The sequence below is a fragment of the Phalacrocorax carbo genome, chromosome 7 (genome assembly GCF_963921805.1).
Source record: "Phalacrocorax carbo chromosome 7, bPhaCar2.1, whole genome shotgun sequence".
Classification (NCBI taxonomy): domain Eukaryota; kingdom Metazoa; phylum Chordata; class Aves; order Suliformes; family Phalacrocoracidae; genus Phalacrocorax; species Phalacrocorax carbo.
Window position 1 is genome coordinate 11878721 of NC_087519.1, and position 11800 is coordinate 11890520.

The 11800-nt window shown below is 40.2% G+C and overlaps 1 protein-coding gene across 1 annotated transcript; it reads right to left on the reverse strand.

The window, feature by feature from the left end:
* Nucleotides 1–664: 664 nt before the first annotated feature.
* Nucleotides 665–11800, reverse strand: HDC (histidine decarboxylase). The gene is made up of 12 exons (XM_064456326.1): nucleotides 11247–11800; nucleotides 10244–10416; nucleotides 9060–9173; nucleotides 7573–7695; nucleotides 6599–6733; nucleotides 5484–5627; nucleotides 5168–5234; nucleotides 4171–4333; nucleotides 3978–4068; nucleotides 2685–2783; nucleotides 1888–1989; nucleotides 665–1699 (listed from the first exon to the last, which is right to left on the reverse strand). Exons 1-12 carry the CDS (start codon nucleotides 11272–11274, stop codon nucleotides 941–943), a joined length of 1998 nt encoding a protein of 665 aa, XP_064312396.1. The 5' UTR covers nucleotides 11275–11800; the 3' UTR covers nucleotides 665–940.

Sequence of the window (11800 nt, forward strand, 5' to 3'; positions counted from 1 at the left end):
TGACGGTAGATGCCTGGAAACAACTATGAAGAAGGCAGCAAGCATCTAGCAGTGCATTCCCAAAGTAATCTCCTAGCAATCATGCTTTCTGAGTCAACAGTAGTACCTCTGAATTTAAAGCCACCCTTAATAGATTTTTCTCCCCTAGTTCTTTTTAATTATTCTTGAAAAATATGTAAAATCATTGGCCTTTTGTAGCAATCAGTTGGTTTGCTGCATGGAGACCCTTTCTTCTGTAATCCCGCTTAATTCTTCTGTAACGAGAAAGTGTGAAATACCGTTCCTCCCCTCCTTCCTCAGGCCCTTGTGATTTACAGACCTTAGGTAATGCTGAGAAAGGCCACAGGTTGCATGGTTGCATAAAGCCTCCTGTGCACAGTAGCTGATTAGCACAGATGGAATGGCAGGGCTGCTGTGTTTAAACTTGGGGAGTTTTAAAATTGCCCTAATACAGCAAAATCTTTTAGAGCTGTTACAGCCTTCTTTTTGCACAGTTCAAGATTGATGTTGGCATTGTCTGCACACACAGGCCCTCACAGCAGTCTAGAGAGTTTAAATCAAGGTATTAAAAAGAAAATCAGTGGTGCAAATAGAGAGCTAAATTGTTTACCCCCCACTGAGGCCAGCATATTTTGTCAAAATGGTTCTAGCCTATCAGCTAGAAACTGTCCATTACCAGGACTGATAAGGCAGAAATTGGCGTTTTCTTTACCACAGTCTACACAACAGAGAGCTTCATGTTACATGCCTACAAGATTTATTTGACATTTTAATCTATAAATACACAAGGTTTCCACCAGTAAAAGCACAAGTATTTTCTCAGTGGTCACTGCCACTGCTTACATATTGAACAAAATAACATGTAGTATTGCATATGAATAAGCAAACTTTGGTTCTCTTTCTACCTGATGAGGTCTTAAGGACCAATCACTCTTACGTGTTAAACAATGGCTTGCAGAGGACAACAAGGCAGCTGAAGGCCGCACTGAATGCTACACTCTGGAAAGCTTGGGACGCTGTAGAACTTAATTAGTTTTTTGAAGGCACTTTTTTTGAGCATCATCACCTCTTCAGGCAGCCTGGAAAGAATTCTGGCATTTCCATGAGACTCCTTGTCAGTGGCTGCTGCTTTGGGGTTACATTGCTCGAGACCACCAGTCATTGGCACACTGTTGCAGCTAAGGGAACGTGCTGCCTTTCTCTTGCCTTGAACAGATAAATAATTGAATAAAAAAGATGTTAACTTATGTTTGGTAACATCTTGGACATTTTCTGGAAAACAGTCATCTAGAGGCTCCCCTTGACCTTTCACTTGTTGACTAATCACACACGTACTGGGACTCGCTACTAACTTTTTAGGCTGAACCACTATTTTTCTGGAAGGTGTTTTGCATTTTTCTCCATCCAGATAAAGCTGAGAAGCACTACTAATGGCATCAGAACTAGGTTTAACTATCATATTAGGGATTCTTGCCCCATCACCAGAATTGATGCAGTGCAACCCATAATTCTGGCTAACAATCTGGGCTGCAGTGTGTTGAATGATGTTCCAGTCTTGCAGAATATCTTCCCTGGTTGTGAACTGAGATGTTACAGTAAAGCGAATGATGAACTTGTCATGAATGGTTGCTGGAATAAGGAAGAGCCTGCCAGAACTGCTTAGTTCTTTCAGGAGTTTTTCTGTCAGCCAGTTGGGACCCTGTTTTAAATATGAGTAAGAAAGAAAAAAATACTATAGTTAGAATTTCCAGTGACATCCAGACATTTCTAAGAATTCCAGCACTGAAAATTCTTACATGAAAGTCTATTCACAGTTCTTAATGTCTGGGGAGAAACTAGCTGTGGTCAATTCATTCCAAAAAGACATGCAAAAGGCCCGATCTTTACCTTTAGACGAAATACAACCAGTCCGAGATGTCTCTTGGCAGGAATTTCAAAGAGTGGATCACTTCTAACCAGTGATTCAAAGAATTTTGCTGTTTCAGTACCCTGTAATTAAGGAAAAAAAGTAGTTATGTACTGGTTTGTCACAAACCCACTGTAAGACACTCAACTAAGTAATTAAAAAGAATTCCTTTCCTTACTAAAACACATCATTCCAATGCATGAATGGTAGGAAACAGACGAATGACAAAGCTGAGAATTTTAGTCAGTCTCTTATTTGCCCAAACCCTTGACAATGAACAAGAGTAACTGGACTACACATAGGAATTTTCTAGAAGATGGTTTGAAAACAGAATGTGCCTTCTCAGATTAGAGTCCTTTTGTGACAACTGTTGATCCACAATATGATCCCTTGTATTTACACTCCATCAAAGACTTAAGCCTGTAAATTTTCATAGCAATGGGTTCAGCCACCCGTCACAGCCTGCCTCCCAAACAGCTGCCACTTTGCCTCAAAGAAAGCTTCTACAGATCAGTACTCAGTAATGTGCAGAAGGCATTGACTTACTGAGTCGCTTTCCATTGCCTATTGCTTCTAAGAGGGTACAGGAAATGTTTTGTCTACACAGTGAATCTTTACAGATTACTTAAGAGTAAAATCAGCATGCATTTAGCATTCACATGCAAGCTATGTGTGTGGGAGGATTTCTGTCACTCATCTTTGCATCACTGATTTTATTAAACTCAGATTCCAGTAAATGAACATAATACATTTATGCTTGCATTGTTAATGCCCATACATGGCGGACATGAGCTTGAAGCTTTTTCACCCCAAACGAACGAATCACAAACCACAGCTTCAAAGAACGAAATCGACGACTCAACGGAATTTGCCAGTGCTGTGAAAACACAATGGTGGATCAGTGAGTGCACCAAGAACAGAAAGAAGCATCCCCTTACACTGCTACGGCTGTTGCTTCAGCCTCAGGTCAGAAGTCTCTGTTGACAGAAATAATTTCTTACTACTGAAAATCTGCTAAGCCTAGGAAATAGCCATGAAAGAAACACTGTGTCTACATACTTTTCAGTTACTTGCAAAACTAAGATTTTGGCTATTCCCCTTAACCTATGGCCTAGATATGCTTATAAATTTTAGTTAATTACCAGCTAATAACAAAACCTTTTTGCATTTGAAGAGCATTATCAATTTAAGATATGTCCATTCACACTTCAGTTCTGGAGTGCTCACTTCAGTTCCTTTAATTTGCTTATTTAAGTGCCATCCTGAACGTTTTCCCAAATCAACTATAAACAGTGAGAGTTGATATAGGGGTAGAACCTTCCAGAGGAAGTAACACCTACAGCATGGAACAGAGTGACAAACTTGTGAAGGAATACTGCCAGGGAGCGACACAATTAGGTGCAGGGTCCTGTTTAACCACAAGAGGGACTCATTGATATATTTTCCCCCCCTCTCACACACTTATTCCCTAATGAAAAGCACTATTGATTTCAAGAAAACAATTATCTTTTCAGGACTAGGATGAGATCATAGCAGAAACCATTGGCAGTGAATATTCTTTTGTTTTACTGGACTGAAATCTGCTGTAAAATGGAACTAAAGTGAAATGCCCCTTTAGCACTCCTATGAATACCTTAATCTGAAGAAAACCATAATCCATTCTACTGCTATTTCAGAGCGTGGTGTTTCCATTGCTCACTGCTTTCTCTTTTTTATTACATATCAGAGATACAAGAAAACCAGCCAAAATGCCATCAGTAGGAATTACTTCAGCAACACGATGCACAGAAATCCCCCTTCTAACTAAGGTGGCAACGCTGGATCCCCATCTGTGTAAAAATCTTAGTACTTCAATCTCTATATCTGAAAGCAATTTTATAATTAATTTTGATAACCATGGCTCACTTCAAAGTTTTACTATTTAACCTGCATTAGGATCTCAGTATAATTGATTTTATGCTTTTATGTAATAAGACCAGCTATAAGATAAGCAGACTCCAGAGTATGAGGAATTTCACATTCTGTTTGAACATTTTATAGGCAATTTAAAGTATAAACTCAAATAACTTACCATGAAATCAACAGCAGCTCCTGAATTGGGATGTCTGAGGTAGACAGGGTTAACACTGAAGGTTTGATGTAACTTGTATTTGTCTTGAACCCTATCAATTGTAGAATGAACTGTATTTAGCAAAGAATTGTGCAGAGAAACACTTTGCAATTTGCATGTTAACCTTTTGTTGTTGTGTTTTGCCTTTACTCACCAAAATCCAGTGCAGTCAAAATGAACCATCATCCATTTAGAAGGGTTAAAAGTAAATGAATCTGCATATTCAATTCCATCCAAGAAAAATCGAAATTCAGGACATACAAATGCTGTTCCTGCATATGCAGCATCAATGTGAAGCCAGAGTCCCTCAGCATCGCCTGTTGGAATTGAAATTGTTGTTATATAAGGGACATAAGGAATCAAAGTACATGCTCAATCTCACCTAGGTGCAGGTTTTTGCAGGTGGTGGACAGGCTGCAACAAAATCACAAGCAAAACAAACAACTGACAGTCTAGTTTTACTCTAAAGCTGTGGATTCAGAACCACAAAATATAGGATAGTGCTGAAATCAGATGGACTCTGTCACAAAATTCACTATTCCGTATTTCATGAGTGAGGTTGTTTTTAACATTTGATCTCTGTCACCTGCCGTTTTATTAAGCGAAGTTCCCCAGTACAACATAGTTGTGCAAAGCTAGAATTAAGACACGGTGGCAAGCAAAAAGGACGAAGAGGTAGAAACCGCTCTCCAACCCATAAAAGAAAGTGCCGCAGGTCTTCAGTGGCTACTTGTCAGAATTTATGCTGGAGTATAATCTACAACCATGTCAAATATACCTATTGCACTGGTGGCAACAAAGGATGTCCTACCCAACACTACCTTCAAAACTCCTTTGCTAAGTTAAATATTTAATGTACCCATCCTACAACAGTACTGTGCTCTCTCCTGTACAGTCTGTATTCCCTGAATAACCACATGAAAGATTTATCAGTTAACAAATGTAATCTGTCTTGAATATAATGTATATTAGCATCCTAATCTAAATCTTACAGAAATCACGGCAAAGTCTTATGCTGATTCCACCAATCTTTGAGACATCTGAAAAACTTGGCTGATTAGTGTTTCTGCTCTCCTTGGTTTTGACATGAAAAATTCTCATACTACCTTTTCTGTGCTATCATAGCTAAAATCAGGAGAAAAAACACTTACAAATTGGACCCAGTTCTGAGAGATTGTCAAAAGCACAGACACCAGTTGTTCCCAAAGTCGCACAAACCTAGAAGAAAACAAACTGGTTAAGATGGCATTTTTTTAAATAAATGGATGCAACACTAGAAGTGGAGAGGCTATCGTATACAGTTGAAATGATACTATGATTTTTTGTTTTATAAAACAAATTCTTGTATAATTTTTAACATTCAGCTAATGTATTTTAACACAATAAGAAACATTTCAGATGTAATTTTATGGTGACATTAAGAATACAGCACTATGTGAATACCCCCAACCAGAAAGCTGAACATACAAAGACTGGCACCAGGCCTGCCTTTCTGTCTTCTGCAATGGCCTTCTTCAAAGTTTCACCTCTGAGGGAAAAGTTCTCATCCACAGGCAGAAATTTCATCTTCACAAGAGAAATCAGGCCAGCCTTTTCTACAGAAGAATGTGCCTTTTAAAAAAAAAAACAAAAAACAATAAGAAGGCAAGCTCTGAGGCTGAACAGCTGTGTTAGGTTATGACCTTATAAAAGACAGTGGTGGCAAGAAAAGCAGAGAAAAAAAACCTTATTATAATCCATATTAATACAAGGCTGAGTTTCTTCTTTGTGAATAACTAGAAGAAATAATACACTGTAATTCCAAGGAATGCATGCGCTCAATTTATTTGGGTACTCATCTCTAAAATGTAATAATAGGCATCCTAACCTTGTGTTTGGAGGGCCATTTATCAAAACTCTGATCTTAAAGGACCCTCTAGAAATGGATTAGCCTCAGTATTCCCTCCTCTCTGCCATAAGAAGATAAAAACCCCTGAAGTGTGCCTACTTCTGGGCTGCGGCAGACTAAAACCCATCACAAGAAAAAAACCTTTTTAGTTATTCTGAGAGAACCAGCATGAGTGCCTCTCCTGTTGCAGTTTTCACAGGGCAATACAATTGTTCAGTTCAGGAGTCCAAGGGCAGAGCAGGTTTGCAAGCAGGGTCACAGTACTGTGTAGGTGTTTCCTCCAAGAACAAGCACAGAGGCCTAGAGTGGAGACCTACAATCAGGAACAGCACTGAGGTAACACCCTGAGCATGCCTGTCTCTGAGTTGAGGGAGGCTGTGAAGAAAGAGGAGCTGAAGCAGCATGAGATCAGCACCTAGTTACTGGAGTAAGGCTTTGTGAAAACAGGAAGGAAGTGCAGAAATGACAAGTCACATGAAAGAGTCTTTCAAGGACTGTTGGGATCCTACAAAACCTCATTGCACACTGATTTCGTTTCCCCATCTGCAGAAGGCAACGTTAGAGGGATTTGTTCGTGCTTGTGAGGCATTCATGTTTGTGTTTTAATTTTAGTACAGAAAAGCAAGTTCACATTGTATAGTCTGGGTGAGACAGCACAAGTGAATTTGTTTTCGTTGTAACCATAAGAACCTACTTGATCAGATGCATAAGCAATGAGGCGAGAATTGAGTGAGGACTCATCAGCGTCTGGCTCAGAAAGCTTCATCTCCAGAACTTTGTTTTTCCTTGCTGCTAGCAGTGCAACCAAGGTCGATTCACTCACAGTGCTCTGCAAAGACATTGCTCATTTACTACAACATAGTGCTATTTCATTGCTATTTTGTCATGTCTTTAATGAAGTCATAGAAGTGCTCAGCTGCCCACCCCCTTTTATTTCTACTGCCATTTCTAGTAGGATGGAGGGGAAAGTCACTACCTGAGGAGAACCTCTCTGGGCCAGCAACAAAAAATAAAGCCTTTTAACTGCTGTATATTTGTAACGTGGTGGACCAAGTCGGGGGGGTGTGTGTGTGTAAACAAATCATGTTTTCCTTTTGTTCTCATACAGCTGAAATGTAGTATCTCCCATAAAAATGACAAACCTGAGCAAAGCTCCTTATAACAACAGAGAGCCTCAGCACTGATTCCAGGGGATACTTGTTTGGGCCTCATGAAAGGAAGTAAAGGTTCAGGCCTTGGTCTTGCAACTCTCAGAGACACAAAGTAGACATGAGAAAAAGGAAGAATAATTTCTTGTGTGGCTAAGGACTGCTGGCAGAAGGACAGTGACAAGGATTCCTTCTGTAACTATGTAAGAATCACTTCAGTGACTAATTTGATGATGTGAAACAGACTGAAGAAACCAAATCTCACTCTCTTAAGGCAGGCCACAAGAGTAGCTGCTCCTCACCCATAACACAATTAGGACTAAAAGCAGTAGCAATCCCTATTCTATAATCTTTTATGTTTAATACTAACATTTGGGAAAGTAATGTCAAATTGGGATTTGTCTCTATTCAGACCCATAGAGCAAACCTTGTTTTTGCCTCCAGGAAAACTAATCACCCAGAGGGAAATGCACTTGAGTGAAAACAAAATGTTGATGAGGCCACCTCTGCTCTTCCCTACCTGTAATACTCCTCCGCCCACACTGTTGGGATGGTGGTGCAGAAATTTATCTGGAAGGCCCAGCATTTTAGCTAACCAATCCATCACATTCATTTCCAGTTCTGTACAGGCTGGACTGGAGGCCTGTGGGGGGAAGGCAAAGGGGGTGTGTGTGTGTGGAAATCAGGCTGTAATTAACCCTGCAAACACAGTAGGCGTAAAACCCTTAGATTAAACCACATATCACATTTTAATTAATAGCTATTAACACTTTTTAATTGCCTTGGGGGAATCTCACCTAGGTGCAACAAAGGCAGATGATAAGCTTTGTAGCATTGGATGTATAAGCAGCTAATTCTGTAATACTATGGCCCACACCACATGCTTTTGTAATAAAAACTGTGTTGTTTGGCGAGTTCTGTAATACTGACCTCTCCTCTAAGGTTGCAGTTGAGGGTGAGCTCCAGGTACCTTGCTCATCGCTAGTTGCTCTCTTGGAACACCAAATACAGACACTCTGACCAGCCTCCTTAAAATGCTCTCTCCAGATTACCTGCATCACCTCAGTATTGAGCTTCTAAACTATCAATAATTTTAGAGTCATTAAAAACAATCACAATGAGCCATCTGAGACTCAATCATGGAACTGCAATTCACCACACACACACACATGCTCTTGGTCCCTAAAGAGAAAGGGCACAGATCTGTCTTCCAACTGAGAGTTAAGGGAGGCTTTTTGAAGAGTGGCAAAAGAAAGATTAAAGCTGTTCTGCAGTGTCCAGCTTTCCACTTAGGAAAGAATCCATTTACATTGCAAACTTAACAGAAGTCTATCAAAATTAGATTGAGGGAATGGAAATGGACGTTTGTGTGTACACAATAAGCTAATCTGATACAACTTCATGGAGGCCATAACCATCAATTTCTTACAGGTTTATGAGATTCTACTACTTCCTTACACAGAGACACGCACCTAAAAATCTGGGCAGCTTCACCACTGGGGAAAGCATTGGCTTCAGAATGCTACAGAGGTATGTAGAGTCATAACCAAGCAGTCCTGTGCAGCTGCTGCAGGAGGACACAAAATACTCGAGGTATTCTGGGACAGGCCACCAGACAATTATTTTCAGAAGAGGGAAAAATAGGAAATGTATTCTCTCAAAGGAGCAGGAAAACTGGAATGGAGCCCAGCCTAGCCTGCAGTCATGGATGGTGGCTGCTTTATTGCCTGCAGTACTTGTGGGTCAAGGAACAATGTTCACAGTGGGATGTACAAAGATTTAGAAAACACACATTTCTAGTGATATATTTTCTTCCTTCACCTCTTACTACTAGGCAATGTTTGCTCTTATATATTCCCTTTTTCCCAAGTGACATTTTTCATTTATGCAAATGACGTACAGTTGGTTAAATAATTATACTAACTCACAGAAGAAGAATGACTATTACCTGCTCCTGCATAATGCACACGAGATATGAATATCTAAAATAACAAAAAAAAAATTTACCCATGTGAATCCCAAGCAGTTAATTGCATCAGCCAACATATCTCCAAGAAGTGAGGGCCAGGAAGTAAGAGCTGGAAAGTAGGCATGCATGTGTGGACTTTGCCAATGGACTACCTAGAACAAAATAATCTAGAAGTTAAGTCTGAAAATGTTACAAAATTCTGCATGAGATGTAGTGATTAGCATCTGTTTAAAGTGATGGAAAAGGATCACAGCAACATAATATGTGCAATTATAGATTTGCTAGAAGAAAGCTACAGAGATAATATCAGCAGGAATGCAGCACTAGCAAATGATAACGCTGTGTCGTTATTAGATAAATTCCAAATTATAGCAAAAGCATTTATCTGAATTAAACAGGCAGACAAAGAATCTGAACAGGAAAGAATGGTCTTTTGAACATTGCACAACAGAGTCAGAAATATTTATCGAAATATTTATCTTTATAAGGGCAATCCTAGCAACAAAGTTGCTCTCATTCATTTCGTCGAACAACAGCTTACCCTTAGCTACACAGAACAATTTACAATTATATAGCCCCCTCTATATACCTGAAGGAGCTTGTGTGTGGGACGCCAGCATAAGCATGTTTAATGTGAATACCTCTCCTACATCAGACCAAGTTTCTGCAAACATCTATAAAGAAAATTTTGAAATAGACTTTGAAACAGCTTCTTACATAATGCATTTAATTAGGTAATATGAACTCCCTTAGCAGAATCCACACTATTTATGTACAGGAGGAAGGAGACCTTTACATTCAAAGAGCAGGAGAAAAGTTTTATATGTACATGACCTTGGGCAAGAGATGCTTCATCTTGCTGTGCCTGAGTTTCCATATCTCTGAAATTGAGATGATGCAGTTCAGCAGGTAGGGGCCTTGTGAAGCTGAATTCACCAGTGTCAGAAAATATTTTTTTCCCTCTAAGCAAACACGAGCTATTCTTAATGTATAAAATACTTCAAAAATGCATTCAGTCTATCCCCTAAAACTGTAGTTAGGAACACAACAGTAATCTCCAGAATCCTTCCATGGACCTAATGTCTATAAGACTTACCCTGCATTTTGGGTGCTTTACTTTTATTTATATAAGTGTTCTGCAGAACCTGTGCACTCCCAGGATTTGATGCTCACCCCAGGTAATAATGGCTTTCTCCTGCCATTATTATACTTTATTTCTTACCCCTGGCATAATAATCTTCTCTATGTCTCCAAAGATGTTTTCCCAGCTGTCTGGGTCCACTGGGGCAGAATCCGGCAACTGGGCTCTCATGTAACCTGGCTGAACATCAGGAGTTACCCGTCTCTCTCTCACATTGCTCAGGTACTGGCAAATGTAATCCACCATCTCTTTCCCTGGAAGAGCCAAAGCAGTGCTTTGAGTTTAGATTGCAGGAAAACTAACTAGCAGTTCTAGCACTTCAGGCAATCTGTCACTAGCATTGGACAGTGCTTGGAATACTGCTCCCAGGATAGCCACAGGAACTAACCTTCCTCCTATACCCTACTTGTCCCATCTAATAATGCAGGGACATGGCTTCTAGAACAGGCTTCATGGGGACAGAACAGATTCACAGGGTTATTTCAGCATCACGATTGATTAGTTCAAACATACCTTTAAAATACAATCATGGTACAGGTACGATTTTATTACTGAGAGGATAGATTTTTCTGGCCTACAAATTAACTGAAACTGCACTTCACAGAAATTAAATTTTCATAATGCCCCATGCTTCCCTGTCATTACAGCATACCCCCCATTGCATCCTCTGAAAACAGCTGCCCAGTTCCACACCTTTTCTCCACTTTTTAGGCAATATCCTCCAGCCCTGAGACCAAAGGTTGCTCCCCATCTCCAGAACCATGCCAGTATCACTGGCGTTTCATGGGGTCAGCCAGGGAATAGCCACTGTGCATAACCCCTTAGCACAAGTTTATTCAGCATCACAGTTCTGCAGCTTTCCCAGGGTATTTTAGGTATAAGACCAAAAAGCCTAAGTCATCCACTGACTCTAAATCTAAATTTAAACTCAACTTCATCTCAGCCTCAGCAGATCTAAGTCTCAAGGACACATGTGGAAATAGAGTATATAGCCCATTCTCATTTTGGGTACTGCTCCCAGCCCTACAACAGTTGATCTCTTTAAGCAAATACTACCTATTTCCAAGAGCAGAGGATCACTCACCTCTCCGTCTGTACTCCTCAGGCTCCATAACGATTCCTTCTAAAAGCACCTCTTCAAACCTGGACCACGACCTTTCAGGAGCTGTGGGCAGTTTGGGCTGGTGCCCTACTAGCTGCTTCACCCTTTATAGCTCCCTTTATCTCTCAGGCTCATGCATTCTGGAAAAGGTTTAATGTAGGCAGGTTATTGGTGAGGGTTTATCTAACTCCTCCCAACTGAGGCTTTTACAGTCCCTTGTACGTTCTCATCTATGCTCTTTTGATGTGTAAGATAGTATATCTCTAAGAGGAGCTGCCTCTGCTCTGACCCTTTCCCATTTCTAAACAATCTTTCAGAAGTCTCACAGTAATCCATGTCATGAATAAAAGACACATTAACATGAGACTTGTGGGAGAGAAAAAGCTCGAGAGCTTCCAAAACCAAGTAAAAGCAGCAATGTTACTCTAGCACACCAAACTACTGCACTAGCAGTAGTCAGTAGAACATGGCACCAGCACATAACAAATTTGACACTGCAGGCAGGGACTTTTTTGTGCGTGTGTTTGTTTTTTAAG